This window comes from Nyctereutes procyonoides, unplaced genomic scaffold (genome assembly GCF_905146905.1).
Source record: "Nyctereutes procyonoides isolate TBG_1078 unplaced genomic scaffold, NYPRO_anot_genome, whole genome shotgun sequence".
Taxonomy (NCBI): Eukaryota; Metazoa; Chordata; class Mammalia; order Carnivora; family Canidae; genus Nyctereutes; species Nyctereutes procyonoides.
In genome coordinates, this window is record NW_026575147.1 from 18615304 (window position 1) to 18627985 (window position 12682).

The following is a 12682-nucleotide window of genomic DNA, read 5'->3' on the forward strand; positions in this document are numbered from 1 at the left end:
CAAGTATAGAAGATCTTTCCATTTGTTTGATTCATCTTCAGTTTCTTTCATCAGTGTTTTATAGTTTTCAGAGTACAGATCTTTCACCTCTTTGGTATTAACTCTTTGTTAAATGTTGGTAGAATTCACCTGGGAAGCCATCTGATCCTGGGCTTTTGTTTTGGGGGAGTTTTTTTTTTTATTACTGATTTCTATTTTATTACTAGAAATTACTAGTAAAATCTGTTCAGATTTTCTATTTCTTCCTGATTCCGTTTTGGAAGATTATGTTTCTAAGAATCTATTTCTTCTAGGTTGTCCATTTGTTGGCATACATTTTTTCATAATGGTCTCTTATAATCCTTTGTGTTTCTGTAGTGTCAATTATTATTTGTCCTCCTTTATTTGATTTGAGTCTTTTTTTTTTTTTTTGAGGAGTCTGGCTACAGATTTATCTATTTCGTTGATCTTTTCAAAGAAACAGATTCTGGGTTCATTGATTTTTTTTTTTCTATTTCATTTATTTCTGCTCTAATCTTTATTGTTTCCTTCTGCTAGCTTGTCTTTGGTCTTTCTCTAGCTCTTTTAGATGTATGGTTAGGTTGTTTACTTGAACTCCCTCTTAGAATGGCTTTTACTAAGACTTTTACAAAGTCTTTTACAAAGACTTTGAACTATTCTATTTTCATTTTCATTTGTCTCCATGTACTTTTTTGTTTCCTCCTTGATTTCTTGGTTGACCTATTCGTTGTTTAGTAGCATGTTACTTGGCCTCCATATATTGACATTCTTTTAGATTTTTTTCTTGTGATTGACTTTTAGGGTCATACCAGTATGGTTGGAAAAGATGCATGATATGAGTTCAGTCTTCTTAAATTTATTGAGACTTGTTTTGTGACATAAGTTGTGATCTATTCTGGGGAAAGTTCAATGTGTACTTGTAAAGAATGTGTATTCAATGGTTTTTGGATGGAATGTTCAGTATGTATAGTATATAGTTCATCTGGTCTAATTAATGCATTGTTCAATAAGGACCTGTCTTCCAGATTGCTGATCCAGTCTGCATCCTCTAAATGTTTTTTTTTTTTAATTTTTATTTATTTATGATAGTCACAGAGAGAGAAAGAGAGAGAGGCAGAGACATAGGCAGAGGAAGAAGCAGGCTCCATGCCGGGAGCCCGACGTGGGATTCGATCCCGGGTCTCCAGGATCGCGCCCTGGGCCAAAGGCAGGCGCCAAACTGCTGCGCCACCCAGGGATCCCTGCATCCTCTAATCGTTGATTGCCTCTAGTGTGTTTTTTTTTCTTTTTTTTCTTTTTTCAGTTATTAAATTCTTCATCTCTGACTGGTTCTTTTTTATATTTTTGTTGAAGTTCTCATTGGACTCATTCATTTTCTTCTCAAGTCCAGTGAGTATCTTTATGACCATTACTTTAAATTCTTTATCCAGGCATATTGCTTATCTCCATTTCATTAGATCTTTTGCTGTGATTTTATCCTGTTCTTTCATTTGAGACATATTCCTCTGTCTTCTCATTCTGTCTTGCTCTCTGTTTCTGTGTATTAGAGGCTCAGCTCTGACTCCTGGTCTTGAAAGAGTGGCCTCATGTAGAAGAAGGCACCAGAACCAGGTGCCCCAAGGGTGCCTCCTATATGGGTAGCATGCACCCTACTATTGTGGCTGAGTTGCATTTGCCTTAGTTGGCTTCAGTGACCTGCTTTGCCTGCTGTGGGCACCCTGGGCAGAGTTTGGTCCCTACACACCCAACTAAGAGACTCAGCTATTGGAACCCTGGGCACACTGATGTGGAGGGTTCTCTCTCTCTCCCCAGGGCTGTAGTCAATTTAGAGTGGTGCGGGTCCCTATTCAGTTTGATTGCAGGCTGTGGTGGGGCAGGAACTGTTTTAAAGAGCCAACCCCTGAGGCAGGCAGGTCCCCAGGTGAAAGATGGGGCAGGGCATGTGGTGCCAGGAAGATAGGTAGAGAGTAGTATTAGTGCTGGTTCCCACAAGCATCTGGCTGTCTGCGCTAGGGGAGGAGAAGAGAAATGGTGCCCACCAGCACTTTTGTTCTTGAAGTCTCCTGAAGAGAAGACTCCCTGCCCCTCCAGCACATGTTGAGATTAGTAAATGAATATCCTTCGCATATACCCAAGCACTTTTCAAACTGCTATTTCTATACTCTTAAGCCAAGTTATTTATTCTAAATCTTTAAGAGCAGGGACTATTTTCTCTTGCCCTCTGACTCTCCCAGAATTAAGCCCTACTAATTTTTAAAGTACCTGGACTTAAGCCCTGCTGATTTTAAAAGCTCCCCAAATTAATACCTGCTGGCTTTCAAAGCCACATGTTACTGGGAACTCATCATCTCACTGCCAGGGGTGTCTAGTTTGGGATCCATCCTCTCTGCTTCTCTGTGCTTGTAGTGTCCCTCTGTTTTTGGTTAGTCTCCGGTATGTAAGCCCCTCCACCCTTTTCAATATGGCTTCCTCTCAACAGTTAACTGTGGAAGGTCTATTCTGCCAGTTTGCAGGCTGTTTTCAGACTTGCACCGAGGTAGCTGTTCTCGATGTGAGAGAAGGTGAGCTCAGGAACCTCCTATTCCACCATCTTCCTGACACCCCTGCTTCATGTATTTTAAAGTTCTTTTATTTGGTACATACATCTTTAGGATCATTTTGTACCCCATTTTGTATCATTTCAATAAATGATCCTTTTATTGTTCTGAAATGACCCTTTTAATCCCTGGCAATATTTTTTACTTTGAAATCTACTTTGATATTAATACAGACCTTCCAGCTTTCTCTTGATTAGTGTTAGCATAATATATCTTTTTCCATTCTTTTACTTTTAACCTATTTGTATCTTTATACTTAAAATGGTTTCTTGTAAGCAATATATAGTTGGGTCTTGCTTTTTTTATCCAATCTTATGGTCTCTGCCAGTTAATTGGTAGGTTTAGACCAGGATTCAGCCATCTAGAGCTCATAGGCCAAATCCAGCCACCACCTATCACTGTACATAAAGTTTTATTTGAACACAGCCAAGCGCATTCATCCACATATCATCTGGGGCTATCACTACGGTGATGGAGTTTGCCAACCCCTAGTTTAGACTATTTACATGTAATGTGATTATTAATATGGTTGGATTTAAACCAACTGTGTTGTTTTATGTTTTTAATTTGTCCTATCCTTTTTTCCATTTTCCTTTTTTTCTGCCTTCTTTTGGATTAATTGGGTATTTTTCATAATTCTATCTAATCTCTTGTTGGCTGTAACTCTCTTTTCATTATTTTAGTGATTGCTCTTAGAGCATTCAGAAAATAGAGTGTGAATGACCCTGGAATTCTTGATTCTCTTACTCAAACTTCATCCACCAGAATGTTACCCATCTAACTTCTGTGAAATTAAGGTGTATATACCATAGCCTTTTCTCCCTTTATTCTTTACAGAAAAGAACAATAGGGACTGGATAAGGACTTTTGTTTGTCTATATGTGAATAACCAAAATAAATGTCTTATATATGATTTAGATTGAGAGTAGAATTGCATTTTTAGGAACATCCCACCTATAATATATGTTATATTGATTCATTATTTTAAGTCACTTTTTGAAATAGTAATCATTGAGATGCTCTAATATAAAGGTCCGTGTCTTTGCAGGCAACCATTAATATCGTTTTTGACCGAGTTGGAAAAACTGATCCTGTCACAAGAGGCATTGAGATCACTGTGAATTATCTGGGGATCCAATTTGATGTGAGTTGTATCAAGATCTCAGTTTCTTTTTTATCTGCTATAAATGAAAATTGTTAAGATTCTAATTCCTTACTTCATTCTGTCTTTGTTCTTCACTCTCCTCTGTTTTTTTTGACATATTCATATGGCAGATTTGTTAAGGACATAAAACCATAAGTGATAGCTGGTATTTATTACTGATTATTATTATTATTATTATCAATGCTGATTATTATTTTTTTTTAATTTTTATTTACTTAGGATAGTCACAGAGAGAGAGAGAGAGAGGCAGAGACACAGGCAGAGGGAGAAGCAGGCTCCATGCACCGGGAGCCCGATGTGGGATTCGATCCCGGGTCTCCAGGATCGCGCCCTGGGCCAAAGGCAGGGGCCAAACCGCTGTGCCACCCAGGGATCCCCTTCAATGCTGATTATTTCTGTAGCTCCTCCTCTGCTTTTCTATAGCCAGCTTCCCCTCCCCAGTTTTTTCCCCAAATACTGGGTACATGAGATCTCTGATGCATGAGATTTTCAAATCCAAAACTCACCTTTGATTCCTCTAGTAGAAAATTAATCACTAATTAGTGTTCCATGTTAGAAGTGAAATTATGTCTGCCGTAAAAAGCTATCAATTAATGTGAACTTTGAGCTAAAGATGGTAACTGTAACCTGTGCAGTTTTAATTCCTTTGCCTGTTTTATAATATCACTATTGTTAAACACACTTTTTTTTTTGTATATGTTTTTATTGAGTTCAGTTTGCCAACATAGAGCATAACACCCAGGGCTCATCTTGTCAAGTGCCCCCCCTCCAGTGCCCATCACCCCATCCCCCCGCCACCTCCCCTTCACTACCCCTTGTTCATTTCCCAGAGTTAGGAGTCTCTCAGGTTCTGTCACCCTCACTGATATTTTCCACTCATTTTCTCTCCTTTCCCCTTTATTCCCTTTCACTATTTTTTATATTCCCCAAATGAATGAGAACATATAATGTTTGTCCTTCTCCGATTGACTTACTTCACTCAGCATAATACCCAGTTCTATCCATGTTGAAGCAAATGGTGGGTATTTGTCAGTTAAACACACTCTTGTCCCAATTTAAGTTTAATGTCTTTATTTATAGAAGAATATATTTTCCAAATATGTGCGTGCGTGTGTGTGTGTGTGGCCAGTGAATCAGCACTTTGGTAGTAAGACCAGAATCATGTTCTTAGTCCCTCTGAGGACCATTTAGCTGTGCTATGATTCTAGTAACAGACTGCATGCTACCCCCAGCCATCCATCTCAGCTGGATATTCTCCTAGTAGCTGGATAAAATGAAAATTAACCACAGCAAATTGAGCTTCAGTCTTTGAAAAACAACTCAAAGCACATGTTTTTTGATGATAGGTCAATAGTGTAAACTTTTTCATGTGAAGGAGCATGGTATCTTTCCTCCAGGTAGTTTATAAATTCTACCATAAAAAAGGCTTCACTATTCTGCATATGTGTTTTCTTTTCCTCTTTTAAAATTCTTACTGGTCTCAATTATTAAAGTGTTCTTCCTCATCAGTGCTTTCTGAAGCTATTTAAGTTGCTGTAGTGTCTGTATATTTCATCTATAATCCATCTGTATACTCCACATATAATACCTTTTAGATGTTAGTAGTAGCAGTTCCCCCATAGATACTTTTCAGACCTGAATCCAGCACAGGTCCCACAGTGAAGCAATCCAGGAGAAGAAAACAGTATTATCATGTAATTCAAGTGAAGGTCAACTGTTTATTTCCCAGACCATAGCTGAGAATATTTACATAGTCTTTCATTATAAAAAGAAAAATTTCTCTTAAGTTTTGGATGATCAAGGGACTATCATTCATGGATGTCAAAAATAATTTAGCTGCTAATTTCCTTCTAATCCATGCTCTTCACTTAACACATTGAAACTGTGTCATTGGTTCTGTTTCTTCAAATTGACTGGTGGTGTTTTCATCACTTCACTGCACTTGCTTGCTTCCATCCTAAGTTTTGATTAAATCTTCTTAGAAAGCTATCCACTGCAGTCTTCCTAGGTGCTGTAGTTGCCCCTTACTCATTTTCCTCCCACCCTAAAATTTTTTAAAACAGGTAGGGCCTAATGGAGTTCTCTCAGTCATGTAAGTGATCCGAATAGCTTTCACATGTCTCTCAACAGAGATTTCACACACACTTCTCCTTCCTTTTATGGTGGCAGGTGAAGTTCTGGTCTCAGCACATTTCCTTCATTCTGGTTGGAATAATCATCGTCACATCTATCAGAGGATTACTGATCACTCTTACCAAGGTATGTTGTATCACTAAGTTTAAATGGCTTACCATTTGTGATATTTTGTGTGACACCATGAGATAATTTTACCTAATAGAGATTTCAACCTTCTGAGATCTTACACAACAGTTCACAAATATTTAAAATACCTGCAATAAAGTTTTTTAAAAGTGAAACTGTTATATAAACTGATGTTGATGGGTTTACATAATACACCAATCAGTTGAGTGCATTTACCAAAGGTCATAGAATGAGATCATGGTCTGTTTGTTCACTGATACCGCATCGGCACCTAGCAGTAGAAACTAGCACATGGTAAGAACTCCAGAGATACTTGGAATAAACAAACAAGATAGGTATTTGAGGTTAGGGTAACTTTGAAAGTCACTTGTAAGGAGGACGTATAAGTAGGAGAATCAGAATATTTGACTGTTTTCTGATCAACATAGAAAGGCTTTATGGAGGCAGAGGTAAATTTTCTCTTAGAGAAGAGGTGTAGGGATCCCAATATCCAAGAATTGTTTGAATGAAAGGAGTGAAGAGGTTAGGAGGAAAGAGGAAAAGGGCTCTCCAGGCATCTAGCACAATTTTGGAAAATGCTCAGGAGCCTAGTAATAATTACAAGGGCATGGAGTGGCCTGGAGTAATCTGTTTTAATGTTTTATAGTGATATGAAAGTCATGTGTATCACATAGTTTCTGAAAAATTTGACAGCGATTAGAATCCTTTCATGTCATAATGTAATTCTTAAAACCACCAGCTGTCCTTCTGGGGACATTACAGCTAGATCCTTTGCTCTCAGTCTCTTTCTCTTCTTCATGGCATTAATCTTATCAGTTGTTCTGTCCTGGATTATTTGTGTGGAAGAGAAACTTTTAATTAAATGTTAACTATGGTACTTCATGTTCGTGACACAAGAATCTAGCAGTGCTGAATGAATTCTCCCTTTCTTGACAGTTCTTTTATGCCATCTCCAGCAGTAAGTCTTCCAACGTCATTGTCCTGCTATTAGCACAGATAATGGTACGTTTCATGAACTAGTTTTAACTTCTACGTATCTTATCAATTCCCTTTGGCCCTTCACCACATTCAGAGTGACTTCTGGATTAACTTACAGGGCATGTACTTTGTCTCCTCCGTGCTACTGATTCGAATGAGCATGCCTCTAGAATACCGCACCATAATCACTGAAGTCCTTGGAGAATTACAGTTCAACTTCTATCACCGTTGGTTTGATGTGATCTTCCTGGTCAGTGCTCTCTCCAGCATACTGTTCCTCTATTTGGCTCACAAACAAGCACCAGAGAAGCATATGGCACCTTGAACACGAGCCTGTTACAGACTTTAACAAGCCAATGGTGTCAGGATTTGGATGTAAGAGGAAAAAATGGAGGGGACCAGGGCGTAATCTTTTTTAAACAATCAAAATGCTGAGGTAGCATATTCTACCCTCAGCTTATGCCTTCCTCCTCAGTGGATACTATGATCATGAGTAGCATTACCTAGAACATGAGAGTGTGAAGTAAACTCAAGCTAGCACTCAGCGGAGAGCCTTCCATGGGGGTTTGAAGCTGGTGCAGCATCGGGACAAGGAGGTGGGAAAAAGCCAAGAAACTAGGTGGTGGGAATACACTGGAACCCTGGGGAAAGGGGCAGTCACGGGTAGCTGTGCCAGACACCCAGATTTTCTGTTCAAGGCTCACAGGGAGGAGGTTATGGCTTTCCCTTAAGATTGACTATCATTAAAATCAGATTGTAACTCTTTGGCTTTAGCTTCATTTTATCAAGGGTAGCTTGGTGTAGTGTGTTTATGCAATCTAACATGAGTTGGCATTTCCCTGCCAACCCCTACCCCATTAAAATAACCAACAGGTTCTCTGTTCTTGTCTGGGGATAGGACAGTGTGCTACTGAAATCGATTCTACTGAGAGCATTCAGGTATATCATCTTTATTGATTTCCTTTTAAGTTAGTATCACCTGAGGATGAATTACTGTACATTCAATTTGCTGATGTTGCCTCGTTTTTTGTTTTTTGTTTTTTTTTCCTTCCATCTGCCCTTCATGCTGTGGGGGTAAAACAATGAATAACTGTTAACTGGAATAAGTCATTTTCCTATCCTAGACCCTACTCTCTCATCTGTCAAAGCAAAATGCTGGACAGTTTATAGAACATTGCGAAATGCAATTTGAGGAAAGCCATCCTGAGTTTTATTACCAGGAAGTCTCTAAGATCTTATGTTGAATTTTACTGTGGTTTGGGTTTCTAGAGGCAAAATGAAGGGTAAAGCATCCACCATTTGCTTCAACGTGGATGGAACTGGAGGGTATTATGCTGAGTGAAGTAAGTCAATCGGAGAAGGACAGTGTATGTTCTCATTCATTTGGGGAATATGAATAATAGTGAAAGGGAATATAAGGGAAGGGAGAAGAAATGTGTGGGAAATATCAGAAAGGGAGACAGAACATAAAGACTCCTAACTCTGGGAAATGAACTAGGGGTGGTGGAAGGGGAGGAGGGCGGGGGGTGGGGGTGAATGGGTGACGGGCACTGAAGGGGACACTTGACGGGATGAGCACTGGGTGTTATTCTGTATGTTGGTAAATTGAACACCAATAAAAATTAATTTATTAAAAAAAATGAAGGGTAAAGCATAAAAGCAAGTTTACAAAAAACAAAAGCACTATTAAGGTTTTATCAGCTAATAGGGAAGATTCAAGTATACTCAAGAGGCATTTTTAATGGCATCTATTTTAGCAATCACAACATTCTTACAGAAGCATAATTTTAATAGGCTTATCTGCTCAGATATTTTATAGCAGCTCTCACATATACAGATTTATGAATCATCTTTAGTGCACAAGAAGCCTATAGAATTAAGAAATATCATCATATAGAGAAATGTAGTGAAGTTGAAGCTTGAAAGAGATCACATGTAAAGAATCTGGTTGCTACCTTAAGTTGACCATAAATAAGCTATCTATTGCAATAGTCACCCCCAAGACAAATAACAACAGAAGACAGTCAAACGTGATGAAGTGGTTCCCAGAGGAGTTCTTCTCTAATAGAGACAGTAAATGGGTGGCAGCTCATTCCTCGGGAAAGGATTTGTACTATATACCCAGAAACAGCTGTCAGCCAAAGCCATTATTTGCTTTCATCACATCTCTGTGTCTTCAGAATTGGAAGAAGAATGTGAGGCTGTACTGTGAGCCTGTGCAAAAGAAAACAAAGGATCTGTAAGTGCGAGAGTGTGAATGTCAGCAGTTGAATGACTTAAGGCAGGGAGTAGAGTCACTCACTAGAAGCCAGGTAACCTGAATTTCACACTTGGCTTTGTTTCTACTTTGCTGTTTGACAGTAACAAATTTCTTAATGTCTGTATATCTTTTCTATAATTGCCTAGCCCTATAACTGACTTGCTATAGAAATAGAGAATTCTTTAAAGACAAGTAGAATGCTTTCTTTGCTAAGCAATCAAGAATGGAAGGTCAATGGCTATTGTGTGTGCTATGGTCTAAATGTTTGTATCTCCCCAAAATTCATATATAGAAATACTAATCCTAAGGTCAGGTGATATTAGGAGGTAGGACCTTTGGGAGGTGATTAGGTTATGAGGGCAGAGCCCTCATGATTGGGATTAATGCCTTATGAAAAAAGGTCCCCCCAGAGCTCCATATCCCCTTCTACCATGTGAGGACATAGCAAGAAGTTGGCCATTTCCCACCTGGATGAGGGGTCTTCCCCAGTCACCAGATCTGTCAGTGACTCATCAATTGATCTTGGACTTTTCACCTTTCAGAACTGTGAGAAATAAATGTGTGTGATTTATAAGCCACCCAGTCTATGGTCTTTTATTATAGCATCCCAAACTAAGAGTGTATTCATTAACAAGTAGTATTTAATTTATATGACCAATCTGTAAAATTAATGTAAATGGAGTAGAATTAAATATAATGGAAAGAAGAATGACATAAATCTTTTGGAGTTTTGGCTTTGCCGTTCATTTCCTTTATGAACTTGGCAAAAATATAAAAGACTTATCAAGGAATTTAATCCAGAGTAATGCTTTTTCCTATTAATAAAACATACATACCTGCCAATTATCTTGAATGTCTCTAACCACTACCATTCAGTTTCAGGCTTACCATTATTAACCAGGCACTATTTGAAGCACTTTAATAGTCTTAGTTAATAGGAAACAAACAAAAAATAAATAAAAATAAAAAATAGGAAACAAACAGGGTTGCTGGAGGGGAGGTATCTGGGGGGGATGGGGTAACTGGGTGATAGGCATTAAGGAGGGCACGTGATGGAATGAGCACTGGGTGTTATATGCAACTGATGAGTCATTTAACTCTGTCTCTGAAACTAGTAATATACTATATATTAATTGATTTTAAACTTAAAATTTTTTTAAATTGAAAAATAGTTAATATAATCCTAATAATCCTATAAACTATTCTTGGTTTACAAGCGGGGTAAGTGAGGCAGAGAGAAAATAAATCCATTTGCCCAAGGCTGTTAAGTTACAGAATCAGAATTTGTACACAGTCTGATTCAGGTTCTTCTGGTGGTTCCATTATAATTTTGATAAACTTTTATTAATTGATTTTTCTCCAGACAGTTACTGTCAACTCCATGCTATGAAAAAGAAGCTTGTCCTCATACCACTTCCTCTCCACCAAAATAATTTGACTTGCTTGTTCTCTTTGTAATTTTCCAGTATTCTAGGAAATGTGTGGTCAACACAGACCTGGGGTGTACTTATTAAGGACTTTATCATACCCTGATAGGTTAGATCACTAAAAGTAGTCTGTCACCACTCACTCGTTCTTTTGCCACATATGACTCGAGCTCTGGTTCTGCCAGTGTTTCTTCTTTGGAATCAGGAGTTTCATTCAGTGGATCAGCCATGGAAGAAACAACAGGGATTTTCTTAACCTGGAAATAATCATAGGCCTTCTTTCCACAGACCAACAGTGTGACATTCTTCCCACTGCTCTGGATTCTGTCTACCACTTTCTCATAGGGTTCATCCACCACCTTTGCTCCATTCACTTCAATGATGATATCTTCATCCTCCAACCCTGCCAATTCAGCAGGGCTGCCCTTCTGTACCTATGAAGAGAGGTTCTGAATTATCACTTCCTGACATGGATAAAGGAATTTAGTTTAGCTTCCCTTCAGAGGAGAGAGGAGTTTGAAAATGTACTTTTAACCATGTTATTTCTCCCTAAGGTACATAAGAAAGGTGCTCTAATGCTTTTCCACTTCTGAAAGATTCAACTTCCGTTCTCAAATGAATACCATGGTAGGAGGGGTCCGAGATGACAGCACAAAAAGACTCTGAACTCACCTCCTCCCACAGACACCAAATCGACATCTACATAAAGAGCAATTCCTCCTGAAGAACTGAGGGCCGATTGAGCAGCTTTTACACAAAAAAGAATAGACCACAGAGAGAACAGCAGAAGAGATGGAGACACAGTAATGATGAAACCCCCGCCCCTGATGCTACAAACTACAGTAGGGAGAGAGACCACTGAGGAGTCTGCACACAGATTCCCCAGACCTGGGGCACAGAAAAATAGTAGCAGTTTAAAGAGCAACTAGACTAATCGAAGAGAACCAGTTGACTAACCCGAGAGCATCTGCCAAATGGTAGAGAAACTGCTGAAATTCTCAGGGGCACAGGGTATTAGCAAGTACCACTGTTAACATTCCATCTCCACCTTGATAATGCAAGATAAGCCCAGATGCTCTAGCCATCCTCAACAAGCCCTGGGACCCTAGCCCATACCAGCTCAATGCAGGCCCACTATGGCACACACCAGGACACCCTCAGCTACCTCACCAAAGCAATCATGGCATAAAGCACTCCAAATCACCCCAGCCCATGCCTGCTTCAGCTATGCCACCAGAGCTGGCTCCACCCTAAGCTACTAGGCACCTGCAGTCTACACTGGGGACATTTCTACACAAGATCACTCCTTTAAGACAGGAAGATGTAGCTGTTTGAGACAGAGGAATATGTTTCAAATGAAAGAATAAGACAAAACAAGAATTGAACAAAATGGAGATAAGCAATCAACCTGAGAAAGTTCAGAGTAATGGTCATAAAGATGCTCACCAGACTTCAGAGAAGAGTAAATGAATTCAGTAAGAACTTAAAGAAATAAAAAATATATTCTTTATCTCTGATTCATTCTTTTTTATAATTAAAATTTAAAAATACATGAGAGGGAATCAACAGATGATACAGAACAAATCTAGTGATCCGCAAAGACCAGTAAGCACTCAAGCTGAACAACAAAAAGAAAAAAAAAATTAATTGAGGTTAGGTTAAGGAATCTCTAGGACAGTAACATTCATGCCATAAGAATCCCAGAAGGAGAACAGAGAAAGGGACAGAAAGCTTTTTTTGAAGAAATAATAACTGAAAACTTCCCTAATCTGGGGAAGAGACAGACGTCCAGGAGAACCCCAAGCAAGCTGAACCCAAGAAGGAACACCAAGACCTATAACAATTTAAATGTCAAAGATCAAAGATAGAGAATCTTAAAAGCAGCAAGAGAAATGCAGCTAGCTACCTATAAGGGAAATCTCGTAAGGCTATCAGCTGATTTTTCAGTAGAAACTTTGAGATTATATATCCATATAACATATAGACAAATATA

General features: G+C 38.8%; 2 protein-coding genes across 4 annotated transcripts in view; one reads left to right on the plus strand and one right to left on the minus strand.

Moving 5' to 3' along the window:
* The window catches only part of GPR89A (G protein-coupled receptor 89A), a 60322-nt gene extending 52555 nt beyond the window's left edge, over positions 1 to 7767 (plus strand). For both annotated transcript variants that reach the window (XM_055312317.1, XM_055312318.1), the window contains exons 11-14: positions 3646 to 3741; positions 5932 to 6021; positions 6961 to 7026; positions 7121 to 7767. In XM_055312317.1, coding sequence (XP_055168292.1) covers positions 3646 to 3741; positions 5932 to 6021; positions 6961 to 7026; positions 7121 to 7327 — 459 coding nt within the window. In that variant the 3' untranslated portion in view covers positions 7328 to 7767. The remainder of the gene's footprint in view (positions 1 to 3645; positions 3742 to 5931; positions 6022 to 6960; positions 7027 to 7120) is intronic.
* Positions 7768 to 8722: 955 nt separating this feature from the next.
* PDZK1 (PDZ domain containing 1) overlaps positions 8723 to 12682 on the minus strand; it is a 57253-nt gene continuing 53293 nt past the window's right edge. For both annotated transcript variants that reach the window (XM_055312316.1, XM_055312315.1), the window contains exons 8-9: positions 10833 to 11123; positions 8723 to 9216 (exon numbers count right to left, since the gene is read on the minus strand). In XM_055312316.1, the coding sequence (XP_055168291.1) occupies positions 9163 to 9216; positions 10833 to 11123 (345 nt within the window). In that variant the 3' untranslated portion in view covers positions 8723 to 9162. The remainder of the gene's footprint in view (positions 9217 to 10832; positions 11124 to 12682) is intronic.